The sequence below is a fragment of the Pantherophis guttatus genome, chromosome 1, assembly GCF_059756535.1.
Source record: "Pantherophis guttatus breed Tessera chromosome 1, ASM5975653v1, whole genome shotgun sequence".
Classification (NCBI taxonomy): Eukaryota; Metazoa; Chordata; class Lepidosauria; order Squamata; family Colubridae; genus Pantherophis; species Pantherophis guttatus.
This window is the reverse complement of record NC_142063.1, coordinates 198,895,345-198,911,159: the sequence shown is the minus strand read 5'-3', so window position 1 is coordinate 198,911,159 and position 15,815 is coordinate 198,895,345. Positions and strand designations below refer to the sequence as shown.

The 15,815-nt window shown below is 36.7% G+C and overlaps 1 protein-coding gene across 7 annotated transcripts in view; it reads left to right on the top strand.

Annotated features, from left to right (window-relative positions):
• Positions 1-15,815, top strand: part of SLX4IP (SLX4 interacting protein) — a 101,478-nt gene that overhangs the window by 75,904 nt on the left and 9,759 nt on the right. For all 7 annotated transcript variants that reach the window (XR_015731271.1, XR_015731272.1, XM_087882301.1 and 4 more), the window contains 2 exons: positions 1,362-1,436; positions 5,515-5,603. Coding sequence is in view for 5 of the 7 variants with exons in the window: in XM_087882301.1 (XP_087738427.1) it covers positions 1,362-1,436; positions 5,515-5,603 (164 nt within the window). In the remaining 2 variants the exon portion in view is untranslated. The remainder of the gene's footprint in view (positions 1-1,361; positions 1,437-5,514; positions 5,604-15,815) is intronic.

Sequence of the window (15,815 nt, the reverse complement as noted above, 5' to 3'; positions counted from 1 at the left end):
AGAAATTACTGTTTGGTATTGGCTCGTAAAGAAAGGAATTGCCATGAGAATTGGAAATCTTGAGTTGGAGAGAAAGCTTGTGAGGATACTCCTTTCATCCTTCATCTTTGTCCAAACCAGGGCATTGATGCAGTGATGCTTAAGAGACATTTTTGGCTCCACTAAAACTTTACCAGTTTTAGCCTACCGAGACTGGATTTTATAGAACTGAGCAAAGCTACAGTTCCAAGTCAGGCTGTGTTTGATTACTGTAGCAAGGCCGTGGAATTAAGGTTTCTTTCAGAATAAAGGATGCAGAAATTCCACTGGCCTGTAGGAAGTCTATAAACATTATTTCGATCATTTCAGGATTCCATTACGAAATCTTAAAGTGCATTTCATCCTACCTGGATTCTTTCCAGACCAGCTGAACTTGTCCAAAGAAAATGTAGCCTTTTTGAACCAAACTATGCAAAAGAGTGGCAAAGGGGTATTTTTTCCACAGTAAAACGACGGGATTAAATGCTAAAGAGCAGAGCATATCTTTCATTGAATTATTCATGACACTGATGTTCAGCAGGTCTTGAGGTTCTTCTGCGCAAACACTGGAAGTCTAAAAAAAAATGCCAATCATTGCATTTCTGTTATTCCAGTGTAATATAGAAAAACTGCAAAGTCACCTTTCAATAGTGTAATATGATCAAGCGTTTGAAAAATTCAGTGACTTTTTTTTTTTTTGAGCGATGTCTTGGGTGCTTTGGCTTATAAAAAGAAGCAAATCAATAACTGTATAAAAATATTCTACAATATTTTTGGAATACTGTACCAGTCTGAACCAAATTCTCAAAATGGCTTTTTTTTTTTTTTTAAATGACAACAATGAGCATGTTTGGAAATATTTTAACACAACTTTATGATCCTTTATTTTCGTGGAAATGGCCTCCAACATTTTTATGATATCCCCTTTTTCCCCTACAGAGTATGTGAAGTCCATCTATTTTAAGTTAATCTAAAGGAGGATTCATATATAGAATTTATTATAAAAAAAAAAAAAGCAAAAGGTTTGCTACATTGCTTAAAGATAGATTGGGCCAAGAATTGTGAAATGTGAGAAAGTGGCATTTGGCGAGTCTGGAGTTGAGTGATATAAGGAATGGATAAAAGGTTGTAGCTTATAACTGGTCCTCAAGCCTGCGCTGGAACATTTAAAATGTGCAATTTTGGATTTCGTGGCTAGAGTTAAGGTAACAATGCACATAGCATACTTTTAAAAATGTACTTAGCGAATTTTAATTGTGTTTTTGTATATGAATTTTAATCCAGACACATACTTGATAAACCTGTGTTGCCTGTATAAAACCTGCCTCGCTTTTATGTTGCAGCGGACGAGTTTCACATTTCAGCTTACTTTGTCAAAAGATGGGCTAATCTGCGATGTATTGGACAACGGCACGGTGGTAAGCTACCTATGTCTCCCTCTCTGAGTACTTTGGAGAAACAAGGTGAAAAAGCTACGCTTGGACCAATGGTATCTTTCAACAAACCATGTGTGGTGCAGAAAGATTTCAGGGGTTCTTGGTGCTCTCTGAGCTTGCTAGGTTTTCTTGGAGATGTTTCATTACCCAAACTAGCAGCTAGTTACCTAGGACCCCTCATTTTTACCCTGAGCTACAAATATTCTTTTTTTATTGGCAGAAAGATTTCTGTTCTTCTCTTTCTACTGCTTGACCATAACTTGCTGATGGCTTCCTGGACGGAAACCGCTATGTAAAAGTATTTACTTGTTCGGTTCTCTTACAAATAAATTAAAAGGCACTTATAATGCCAGTTTGTCTTAGCAACAGAACTGAAAGGAAGCATCCTCTAGCTTTTATTACCAGTTTTTTTTGACTTAGGGCCACTAGGAAGGTACATCCTCTACCAATGATAAGTGGGGGGAGCATGCTGACTTATCCATAGTTCAGGAACAGAATTACGAAAGAGAGTTGTTTCCTTTTATATCAGAAAGAACAATGAGGTTCAGCTGCTAATTGGCCACTGCCTTCCAGTTGAAACATTTGATATCTCAAGCAGGCATTTTAGGTCATATCAACTGACTTGATATTCATTCTAATCACAGGTATAGTCTAAATAAATCAAATATTTCATGTTCTCTCTCTCCCTCCCTCCCTCCCTTCCTCCCCTCTCTCTCTCACACACACATTTGCTTCCCTTTTCTGAAGAAGCTTATTTCTTTGATTGGGGCAAATGTTTGTGTTATGAATTTCCTGCTGCTATTTTATTCCATGCTATTTACTTACTAATTAGTTCTTGAAAGAGTAATTAGCCCAGACTCCCTGCAACAATGGCTCAGCTCAGCATTTTATTGAGTCTTTGGATTCTGAATCAGTAGAGGTCGCTCTATGAGTCAGGCATATTGTCACAGGGTAGTTCAAATATCTGCCACAGACAGCTTTTGTTTATCTTTTTAAGTGATGTCATTGGACCTGATCGCTTTTCATATTTTTGCACCCAAGGAAGTCTAGAAGGGTATGACATCAAATCTTAGGCTGCCAAAAATAAAATGTTTGGAGCAGTTAATTGTTTGGCTGAAAACTTGCTTGAATCCCATTAAATATGGTATTTACAGTATTGTGAACATTTGTTAAGTCTATTAGACATGTAATCAGTGGTGAGATTCAGCCAGTTCGCACCACTTTGGGAGAACCGGTTGTTAACTTTCTGAGCAGTTTGGCAAACTGGGTGTTGGAAGAAATCATTAGGGCAGAGAACCGGTTGTTAAATTACTTGAATCCCACCACTGCATGTAATCTCTACTTTGATAACACCTTAAATCAAGCCCATTCTGCACCATTGTCTTTAAGCTCAGTGCTTTGGGAGGAGAATGTCTTGGGAATCATATACCATAAATATATGTTTTTCCTCTAGCCAGGTTTTTCCTACGTAACCAAGGTTTTTCTGCAGCCCTAGCTCAGTGGAATCGCATCCACTCGATTCTGGGCTTTTTTCTTTCTGGCAGCCAGCAAGTTCTTGCTGCCAGGTGAGAGACTTATATAGATCTATTTCTGGCTCATTAGCCATCATCAGTAAGCCACACCCATATCTCATGTATCCTCCCTGTAAAGGTACAATATCTATTTTCTTACTTCTTCATAGGTTTTATGTGTGTTTTTCCTCTAGCCAGGTTTTTCCTACATAACCAAGGTTTTTCTGCAGCCTTACTGATGATGGCTAACGAGCCAGAAACAGATCTATATAAGTTTCTCACCTGGCAGCAAGAACTTGCTGGCTGCCAGAAAGAAAAAAGCCCAGAATCGAGTGGATGTGATTCCACTGAGCTAGGGCTGCAGAAAAACCTTGGTTACGTAGGAAAAACCTGGCTAGAGGAAAAACACACATAAAACCTCGAAGAAGTAAGAATATATATGTATGTATGTATGTATATATGTATATACACATACACATATACATATACATATACATATACATGTAGGTCTTTGGTTATTTGGGTTTTCTCCCGCGTAAAATTGGAAGTGTCTTGGCCAAGACACTTCCAATTTTATGCGGGAGAAAACCCGAATAGCCAAAGACCTACATACAAACACCTGCGAAAACCTCAGAAAACATATATATATATTTCATTTGACATTCTATGTATATTGCCATCGTCTGTCTTAACTGGTCCCTTTAGGACCTACCCTTAAAAAAGTAACAAAGACCATATTAACTTATATGGCTTTTCCTTAAAGTGGATTTAAATTCTGGTGCTGTTTTAAATTTTACTATAATCTGCAATGGTTTTCCAACATTTTTATCATCCTTTGAATTATAGCAACATAAGAAACTACTTTTTTGAAATTCCAGAATAACACTAAAATGATTTCGTGAGTTGGCCTACTACTATTCTGTTTAAGACATAATGAAACCTCTACAGGATTCAGCATAGGATTTCTCTGGAATATATCTTCTTTTTTTTGTGTGTGTGTGGTGGTGGTGGGGGGTTGTTTTTGTTTTCATCATGATTGTGGCACAGCAGCGCAATGTCTCAGTGGTTAAGGTGTTGAGCTTGTAGGCTAGAAAGCCAACAACCCGAGTTGGAGACCTGAGTGCTGTGCGACGGGTGCCCATCTTCACTTAGCTCCTGCCCACCTAGCAGTTTGAAAGCATGCGAGTGCAAGTAGATAAATAGGTGCCACTTTGATGGGGAGGAAATAGTGCTCTACAACGTCTTGCTGGCCACATGACCATGGAAGTGTTTTCAGAGAACACTGGCTCACGGCCTTGAAACAGAAATGAGTGCCACCCCCTACTATTCACTAAGGCTGCATTACTATTACTATTGGTCTTCTTATCGTTCCTATCACCCATCTCCTCCCACTTATGACTGCATGACTGTAGCTTTGTTGCTTGTATCCTTACAATTTATACTGATTGTTTCTTAGTATGATTTGATTGCTTATTTGTACCCTATGACTATCATTAAGTGTTGTACCTTATGATTCTTAACGAATGTATCTTTTCTTTTTATGTATACTGAAAGCATATGCATCAAAGACAAATTCCTTGTGTGTCCAATCATACTTGGCCAATAAAAAATTCTATTCTATTCTATTCTATTCTATTCTATTCTATTCTATTCTATTCTATTCTATTCTACAGTCAGCAATGACTAGCGGAGTAAAATCCACAGGGACTCCTTTCTTTTCCTTTCCATGATTCTGGCAGGGGAAGCCTTGGAGCTAACCGCTTTTATTATTATTAATAATAATAAAATAATAATAGTAATAAAATAAATGAAATAAATAAAATAATAAATTATTTTATTATTATTAAGAGTGGGCATTTATTACAGTCACAACATCACCTTTCATTCCGTTAGCTTGTTAGAGTCTAGTTCTAATACTGTACCATATTTATGCTGAGTTTACAGTTCCCATCTGCCCCAATCTTTGCTCACTGAAAGCTGTACAGTATTATTGGTGTACCACCCAGGGCTGCTAACAGTGAAAATCAATAAATACCACAAAGAAATGAAAATAAATACAGTTAAAACTAGGCAAATATCTTTGTATTTGCCATAAAACAAGTGGTTATAGGAATTCACAAGAATGTGACATCAATCATTTGGTTTCTTGTTTTGTGTCTCTCCTTGCCATCATAGTGAGATGATGTTATCTGCCATCAAACTTGCAGAAAGATTGACATAAAAGTGTTTTTAAAATATCTGGAAAAAAAAATTGTTGTAAGATAGAACTGGAATAAGAGAAAAACCTGCCAAGAATTTTTGCATATTCCAATGGAAAAATCTTGGCGATTTTTTTTTTCAAATTTAGTTCTTGACTTTAATCATTTTTGCTTGTCCACCAAAAACGAAACAAACAAACAAACAAAAAAAGGATTATGGAACTCAAATTGACCAAAAAAAGGGGGTTACAGTGTTTAAAAACCTAAAGGGTTAGATAATAGAGAAAGTGCTTCTGAAGTTTCATTATGTTAAAAAGCCTCCAAAATGTATATGTTCTTATACTTATACAGAATTACGTGTATTTCCGGATCGTTTTGTGATTTATGTCTCAAGATTTGAACCCGATCCATCTTCTTGGGTCAAAGAAAGTGTGGCATTGGTATGTATGAAAAATATTAACAGATAGCATATTTTACAGAATTCTGGTTAGAAACGTGGGTGGCTTCGTGTTAGCCTTTGCCATTCATGGATTCTTGGCATGTGGTTGGGATGGAAAATTTTACATAAATTCTTGAGCCAAGTGATTTAAAAATTGGATAGAAAAATTGTTCTCTGAATTCACAAGCTTCACACCCAGAAAAGAAAAATAGTGAGTTTCTGGTAAGTATTGTTAATGAATTCAAATTATCCTTTAAAGGTGCAGAATAAAGAACACCATAATGGTGCATTTCAAATATGAATGATATAAATTAATATATTGTTGCCATCCATACAAAATTAAGTACTTTTCATCTTTTCTTTACTTATGGAAGCATTATTTTGGAGCATTCATTTGTTCTGCTGTATTTCATTATTAATATTATTCGTCAGACAGTCAGTCGGATGTTCAGACTGGATTTAGCATTTTAATCTACCTATCGAATCCTCCCCAAGGACCTGGGATAGGCAATTGTTGATGTTTTATGGTGTACAGAGGTATTGGCGCAGGATGTAAGCTGTTTCGAGTAAAGCTGCCTTTTCCAATTGACTGATGGTGAATTTGTCAATGCCAATGGTGTTCAAGTGGTACTCCAGTTTTGGGATTGCACCCAACGTGCCTATTACAATTGGTACTACCTCTGCTTTCTTTTGCCACAGTTGTTCTATTTCTATTTGCAGTTCTTTGTATTTTGTTATCTTCTCCAGTGCTTTCTCTTTTATTGTGCTGTCTCCAGGCACTGCCACATCTATGTACTATCAAGACTTTATTGTCTTTCTTATCTTCAATGGTTAAGTATAGCATGTTATACCCATCTGTTTGAGTTCTAAAATCCCAGAGTACTTTAGTTTCTTCATTTTCTTTGATTTTCTCTATTTTATAGTTCCACCAGTTCTTGCTTGCAGGCAAACAGTAATTTTTGCAAATTTTTCTATGCGTTGTTGTTGCTGCTGCTATTGCTGCTGCTGCTGCTGTTTTGTTAGATTTGCTAGGGTTGGACACATGGTTAGACTGCAACTGTCCTGCTCTTAAAGATATTAAAGTGAGAGAATTAGCCTTCATCTGAGCTGACATTTCTTTTAATAAATCAAACTATCATTTTGTCAGGTCACTGTCAGGCCTGGAAGCCATCTTTTGCATTAGGCCTTCAGACCTGCCATGTTTACTATGGTGGGAAACTGGGATGGGGATAGTATGGAGCACGGGTGATATATACCGTATTTTTTGGGAGTATAAGATGCACCTTTCCCTCCTAAAAGGGGGTGAAAATTTAGGTGCGTCTTATACACCCCGCCCACACACTGGGCCCCGCCCACACACTGGGCCCCACCCTTTGGCCTGTGCCTCACAGCAGTTACCTCCTTGCAAGCAAACAGCAAGAAAAAACAGCTTCTTTCAGCTTCAGCACAGCCTAATTAGCACAAGTTGATTGGATGGGGCCTCCCGACTCTCAGCTGATTTGCTCTTAGCTGTTTTGCGCAGGGCTCTGCTGCTTGCTGCAAAGAGGTAAATTTCTGGAGCAGATTTTTTTTCCTTGTGCTGATCAAGCTATGCTGAAAACAAAAATGAAAGTAAAGCAGGCTGTTAGCTGTTTGCTGCAACTTCGCTGTCAGGTTACAATGTTGTCTCAAATAAATTGCATTTCCAAACAAATAGTCTTTGATGAAATCTTTCATTTATTGAGCACAACAATCTATCCCCAACTCCATCGTAGTCAGCACTGACTTTCTGACCCCAAACCCTCCCTTTCCGTTCCCCAATTCTCTGCGTCTCATTGGCCATCTTCCAAGTCACTCTCCCCATATCTACTACTCCAGCTCACAGGAATGTCCCCCCTCCCATCCCATCTCCTAGGGGATAATATCTTCAGGGAAAATAAGTAGGTGAAGAGTCAAGCGTCCTCTTCTCTTCCTTATGTCAGCACTGGGGTGAATGTAGTTTGGAGTGCTGACAGTCGCAAAATTAAGCAGAGGCAAAGGGAGATTTTTTTCTTCTTTTTCCTCACCAAAAAAGGTAGGTGCAAACAATGGGAAATTTAGGGCAAAAGGGGAGAATTCAAGATCTTAAAACACAAAGGAAAAAAAGGAGAAAGAAAAATCCAAAAATAAAAATGGGAAGGGAGAAAAAGAAATGAAAGAGAAAGATGTTATACATATTTAGAATTGAAATATGAATAGTAGTAAGAAATAAATGGGAAATCATGATTGTAAAATGAAATGAATAATAATTGGAATATTTGTCTTTGTATTTTTGAAATCTAGACAATGATAAGTTTTTATTTTTTTATTTTTTTTAGAAATATGAATAAGTATAAACTGTAACAATTGAAATACCTTTAATGGTATATGGTAGTGAAAGTAAAGAGGATTAAGTTGTAGCTTGGATAACAGCGAGAACATTTTTAAATTTAATTAGGGAAATTGTAACAATTGAAATATTGTGATGAAAGTAGAAATGATTAAGTTGTGAGTTGGAAGATTATATGGGCAAAACTATTTGGGTTATTGGGAGAGTTTAAGATGTGAAAATGAGTAACATAAGGGGAAAGCTCTATTTAACTAGGGAATTGTAATAATTGAGATACTATTAATTGTATATTGTGTTGAAAGCAGGAATGGTTAAGTTGTGGTTTGGAGGAATATATGGGGAAAATTCTTTGGTTTATTATTATTGGTAAATATAATTAATTGATTTGTAAGAAATTGGATTGCATGGAAATAATTGGAATATTCATGTTCATATTGATTAATATGCAAAAAAAGATAGTTATATAACTAATTGATTTATATTAAAATGTTGAATTTGTATTAAACAATTGTAATATTACATAATTAATCAATGTGAGGATGGATATAAAAATAGATGACAATGGGAAGGGATATAATATAGAATAGAAGGGAAAAAATGAATTTGATTAAGATTAGAGATGAGGATGAAAGGTAATATTGGTTTTTTTAAAAAATAGATGAGGAATAAATATGACAAAAAGGAAATATAGAAATTATAAATTTAATTGAAATGATTAAACACTGTTTAAATTTGTGAACCGGCCAAATACTCTGTTCAAAGAAAATACATTGTATGTTTGTATGTGTGTTTGTCTAAAAAAAATTAAAAAAAAACTTTTTATAAAAAAAAACAAAACAAAAAAGGTAGGTGCGTCTTATACTCCGGGGCGTCTTATACTCCGAAAAATACGGTAGTCATAATAACATTCCTTTCTCAGAAAGTCAAGGGCAACTTGCCCTGCATCTGGAGGGCTGGGAGGCATCTCCAGTTAGGATGGTGCTTTGATTGGACCATTGATAGACTTATGGGTGTTGGGCAGGGACTTGAACTTTTCTTTGGGTGGGGAAAATCTGGAAACTTTCAGAGATTCGGGTTTTCCCAGATGTGCCAATATGACATCTCTAATAAAATGTAACTTTGAGGAAACTCAACCCTTGGAGGTTTATTTCATTGGGGGCGTTACTTGGAACCCTGACAGTCACTTGGCTTCATAGTACATAGTTGTTGGCACTTTAACCAAGCACAGGGGAAATTAAAGATATTTCAGATCTAGTTTTATTTAATCGGCTTATAACAATTCAAGATACCAGCCTTTTGCAGTTCTTAGGAAGAAAAATGATTCCTTTTTATTTTCTTGGCAACAATGCAATCCTGATTTGCCATTGTCTTCTACCAAGGTGTGGTTTCAAGCTTTTCAATCCAATTTGTACTCCTGGAATTTCCTGGTTATCTCTCCTCCAAGCAGTAGCCAAGCCAATTTAGTTTTCCTTTTAAAGTTCATCCAAGGTCATTTAAAATTGCCATCATAGGAATAATTAACTTCAGGAAACAGCTTTGCATTGATGCTTTTCCCCATGGGATCTGAAGACTGGACTATGCTGCCATATCCACGTGGATTAATAGAGGATCTCATAACATTAGAACACAATAGACTGCCAGAATTTTAAATACAGGTAGTTCTCAACAACTGAGCCCAAAATTTATCTTGCTAAGCAAGGCTGTTGTGCCTCATTTTACAACCTTTTTTTGGTCAAAGTTGTTAAGCGAATCATTGCAATGGTTAAGTGAATCATGTGGTCATTAGGCAAATCTGGCTCCCCCCCTTTACCTTTGCTTGCTAGAAGCCATTTGAGAAGATTACAAATAGTATCACATGACTGTGGGACAGTGCAATTATTGTAAATACATGCCAGTTGCCAAGCACCCAAATTTTGATCACGTAACCATGGGAATGCTGCAACTGTCATAAGTGTAAAAAACAATCTAGTCACTTTTTTCAATGGTTTAACCTTGAACAGTCAATATGCAAATGGCTGTAATTTGAGGACTACCTGGGTTGAACGGGCATTTGGGTATCTCTAGATTCCCTGTTGCTTCACTGTATGGCTTCATTTCAGTGTGCTCAGGACTACATTGCTAAATGTCTATGGAGATTCTCAGTCATCCAGGGCATGGTTGTCTCAAAGGTGCTTTTTCAAGAGGCAACTGGATTTGTTTGTTGTTGTTGTTTTTAAGACGTTTCGCTTCTCATCTAAGAAGCTTCTTCAGCTCTGACTGGATGGTTGCGAATGGAAGGCTCCACTCCCATCGGCACTACTCAGGTGACCCTGAAGGTAACAGATAAACCTCCAAGTGGCCTCAATGACTCTCTAAAAGAATGCAAATGACCAGCTGTCTGCAAGGAATATAAATCCTTTCATTCCCCACCATCCATTCAAAGCTAAAGAAGCTTCTTAGATGAGAAGCAAAATGTCTTCAAAGAAAAACAAGAAAGTCCATTTGCCTCTTGAAAAAGCACCTTTGGGTCAGGACTATATTCATATGTCTTTTCAGTCTGGGTGAACTTTATGCTGATCAAGGAAACAAAAGCTTAGGTTTGTTGGAGAGGATAAGGAAGTTCTTCTGTTTACCTCTTGAAGTCCCTGACTGAAGAAAGAACACACGCCTTATTCCTTTCTCTTTGCTTCTTTGTGCCTGATTTTCTGCCCATGATGAGTACTGTGGCATTCATTTTTGACTTGTTTTTGAGGATGCAAAGGGATTAATATTCACAGGGATAATGACCTTGGATATGAAATACACATCTGTTGCTTGGGAGAAAAATATGACAAATCCGATCAAAATATTGAATGCAGAAACATCACAGTGACAGCAAAGGTGTTGTCAGGGTTGTGGTTTTCTCATTTATGGCTGCGAGAGCCAAGTCATCAGAAAGGCTGAACAAAGAAATATGATTGTCTTTGAATTGTGTTGCTGAAGAAAATGGTTGAGAACATCACGGACAACAGCAACAAATAATTAAGTACTAGATGAAAGTAAACCAGACTTTTCACCAGAAGCACTAATAATGAAGCTAAAGCTTATGTATGTTGGACATATAATTTGAAAGAAACAGCCACTGGAGGAGACCAGGATGCTGGGAAAAATGAAAGTATAAAGAAGAGCCCAACTGAAGACAAGGTGATTAGATAAGATCACTGAAGATATAAGCTATAAGAAGCTAACAAAGAATGTGTTACTGGCAGAAATCCTAGACAAAACATTGATTCCCAAAGAGTTGAAGCAATTAAAAGACTGAACAATGTACAATCCCATATGTATGTTTAGAAGTTTGAAATGTAAAACAAAAAAAAATCTTTTTCTGTTTTACATTTTAGAATTTGTTTCTTTGCTGCTTCTACTATTCATGACATCCTTTTTTGCACTTTGTGTTAGTAACTGCTGAGCATGGGATGTTCTAGAACAGGGCTGTCAATCTCCCGGCCCGGATGCATCCCGTTCTGGCCACGGTCATGCCTGGTTTAGCAAAAGGGAAAAGATCACGATATGTCATGTGATGCCACCGTGATGACGTGAGTTTGACACTCCTGTTCTACAAGAATCTGAAAACATTACATTTCTTTTGAATGACTATATTAATTTTAAAAAAAGCACAGCATCCAGAAGTCTCGATGGAGGTCACAAGACCTCCTGAATTAAAAGAACAGTTGATGGAATCTTTCAACCAACAAAATTTTTGACTATCAGCTACCACTGTTCTCAGTTACTTATCAACTAGTAATTGTGCATTGTTATAAGCCACAATATTTCCTTTGTAGAACATACCGGTAATTTATGCATTCTGTATATTTGAAAGATATTTGCTTACCTCCTCGCCCTTAAATTGATAGTTTAGAAAAAATTCACTGACAGCACACAATTACAGTGAAGCTATTTGGATTTCTTTTTAAAATCCTTTTTAGGTTTTATCGTTGAAAGTTGATGGGATCACCCATAACCCTGAAGATACTGTGTTCTAAGTTTTTTAAAAAAATATCATATAGATATATATAAGTATTTTGAGCTCTCCAAAAGAGGTAGTGGAACATATCATTGAGCAAGTGAACATGGAGTGCTAACTGGAGTTATGTAAGGATGTTTAAGAGGAATTTCCTATCAAATTTTCTCGCTAAGTCAAGTGTTTGTACTTGACTAACCTCAAAATTCAAGAACAGAAACAAAAGACTTTCTACTGGTGGTAAAAAAACAAGAGCAAACATGATTGGACAGGAAGTTTAGAACATAACATGCAGTTCTTGTGGCTTGTTGGTTGGAAAAGATCTTGGACTGTATTTGTAATTTGTAGTATAAAAGCTTGAAAAAAAAAAAACAAAAGATAAAGCAATGAATGCCCATATATAAACTGATGGGAAAGAACAACAATTTCTCAGTTCAAAGTAAGGAAGTTTTTTTAAAGTAGAAACTAGCCAAACTAACTATAACTATAAGAAATCAGATAGAATAAACAAGCTCAGTAGATGAGAATAATAACTGAAAACAAGACACCTAGGGAATATTCTATACTTCTGGAACTCAAACATTTTTGGGTTCCTACCATTGAAACAGAAAAAATAAAAGATATTGTAGAGTAGAAGAGAAACTGGTGATCTAACAAATACAGAAGATATCACTGTGTCCTCCAAAAAGGTAAAGAGAAGAGTCAATGGTAGTTTGTAGTTCAGCTACTACAGGTATAAAACAAATCTATAGTAAAGGTAAAGGATTCAACTAATCCATTGAGAAGGAGTATACAGATGGGGACTGCAGCCAAGAAATTAAAAGATGTTTGCTTCTGGGGAGGAAAGCTATGGCAAATCTAGACAGCATTCTAAAAAGCAGAGACATCTCCCTGCCAACAAAAGTGTGTATAGTCAAGGCTATGTTTTTCCCAGTTGCAATGTATGGCTGTTAAAGTTGGACCATAAGAAAGGCTGAGCACCAAAGAATTGAAGTTTTTGAACTATGGTGCTGGAGAAGACTTCTGCGAGTCCCTTGGGCTGCAGGGCGATCAATTAACTAATTAATTAATTAACTAATTGGCATGCCAGGTGATTGGAGGATATCAATTCTTTTCCTGTTTTCCCAGGTAGGGAAAAATAGGACAGTTCGGCAAGCTACAGAGTTAGTCTCAGAGAGATGTAGTACCTGGAAAGATATGAGAGCAGATGCTAAAGAAATCAATTTGTAAGGACTTGGTTAATAATGTGTCAGTTACCAGATGTTAGCTTAGATCTATCAAGAATGATTCTTGACAGGCTAACCTTATCTCATTTTTTTAAAATTAGGCAATGTAATAGATTATGGAAATGCTACAGGAATAATACATCTTGATGTCAAGCAAATCTTTTCACAAAATATGCCATGATATGCTGATTAACAAGTTAATTGAGCATGGGCTTGATGGCATAAAGAAGTATGTGAATTGAATATGAATTATTCTCCATTGAATTGGAGAAAGGTGATACAGGATTCTAGGTACTCTTCCCTTCAATATCTTATTAATAAGTTGGGATGAACGATGAAGAGAATATTGTATTTATTAAATGGATGGATAACACAAAATTATTGGGATTTCTAATACTCAAGAGAGAAAAATAACTCAAAACCCAATATATTTCAAGCAGTAGTAATCCTCAGAAGTGCTGCAAATGCAAAAATTAAAAATAAAATAAATATTTGTACAAGGTATCAACAAAACTAGAGACATTCATGTATTTTTTTCATATTCCCGTGTATTCTTTAAATAATTAAACACTATGAAACACAAATAAGAAATAGGAAAACAACCTCTTATTACTTAACTAATAAAAATATCAACAAAAACTCTCAAAGCATAAATAAAGAACAATTCCCCAAAGGCTCATTATCACATCAATAAATAAATAACTGAGAAACAAAACATTGCTGACAAAAGAAAGAATTTTCAACTATACAGATGTCTTGTTAAAAATCAAAAGTTAAAAAAGAATAAGTACTCCTGACCTTTGAAGTCACGACAGTTATTATTCATGCTACCATAATTAGATTAACAAACAGGCTTTTCTATTTTGAATTATAGTTTTAAAATAACAATGTTTATAACAAGTCCTTATAACAAAGGACTGTAAAATGGCATGTGGAACATTCTGATACCTCTTAAACTCATATTGCTCTAAGATCTGACTTCATTGGTACAAAATTAAGATTTAGGTGATTCTGAAACGAATGGTCCCAGTCTTGTTATAACATGGGACAATCTATGCCAAATAAGAAAGATCACAAGGATTGGGTGGCATACAGGCAAAGAGGCAGTGGGAGGGAGAATACTTAGTCTAGGAACCCAGTCAATATACTGTAACTTGTGTGACAAACCATAGTTTTTAAAAACCAACTTCTTACATATCAGTGTGTACATATTTGCTGGTTATATTGCTAAACAAAATATTTGAGATGGAAAGCAGTAGGAAGAATGTTTCATGATTCCTTTAACATAGGGGTGTCAAACTCAAGGCCTGTAGCAGAGGACTGCAGGAGGCTATCGCGGCTGAAAATGGAGTCCGGGCGGGCCTTGCGCAGCCTCCCCAAGCTCCACTTTTGCTGGCAGAGGGCTGCAGGAGGCCAGATGGTTGTATCCAAAAATGGATCCTCAATGAGTAACATCAAGCTAGCCACAGCCTCCTGCTCCCCCCCCCACCTCCCAAGGTCAAACACAATCTTGATGCGGCCCTCAATGAAATCGAGTTTGACACCCCTGCTTTAACAGGTGCCTGTACGCCAATTTTATTGAATTGAATTGTGAACAGCTCCAGAAGGATTTCTTTAAACTGGCTGAATGGTCAACCAAATGATGATGGCATATGCATCATCCTGACAGCGTAATCACATTGTGTGAATCAGCATTTCTCAATCTTGCCAACTTGAAGATGTGTGGATCTCAACTCCCAGAATCCCTCAGCCAACATGTTGATGTAAATATTGTGATTATGAAATTATATTCTGATATCTGATGCACTTATGGTTTAGACCACCTCTGTAGGTTTCCAGATAAGGTTTTTCTTATGCTTACTATTCCTTTACCAAGATCCAGTTCTTTTTTTACCTTTCAACCTCTGTGGTAAATGTTCTGTATTTTTTAAGCTCAGAGGTTCTTTGCCTTGTTCCAGTGAGAGATTTTTACAGAATATGCAGAAAGAGCAATAAAGCTCCCTCAACCATTATGAAAGCAGATGCATGCTTATGCAAAACAACTTCCTTTTGTTCTGCTCCCCAAAATATCATGCTAATTTCGAACCCAGCATGTGTGTTGAGGACAAACAGAGATATGTGCAAACGGACACAACGGAATCCATTGTTCAATTATTGAATTCTCAAGATGCTCCCTGCTTAAGAAGTGCAAGCCCAACCATGGAAATCCTCCTTAGAATTTCAAACTGTTTCAAAGTAAGGAAAGTAAGTACACAGCCCTCTTTCTGCCTGCCAATGAATCTATTCCAGCGAAGGGAAAACAATATTCAATCTGATGGAAAAGGAGTGGCGCGAGTCTGGTAGCTCTTGAGATCTGAAATTTATCTTCTATTTTGCAGCATAGCTATAGCATTTCAGCAAAAATTCCCGAGCAACGTCAAGAGGTGAATGCGAGATTCTGAGAACAAGAAGAGATTTTGGCACTCTTGAGATTGATCAGATGGTTCTCTTCTTTGAAGGCCGTGTGAACCTCTAGATGACGTGGTTATATTGGAAACACAGTGTAGTGTAAGCAGGGGGGAGATGTCATTCGTCATCAGTAAAGTGACTGGCCCTTTTCCGATCAGCATCTATGATATTTGTGCTACTGCTTTCTATGGGACTCTCCAAATTGAGGGAAAC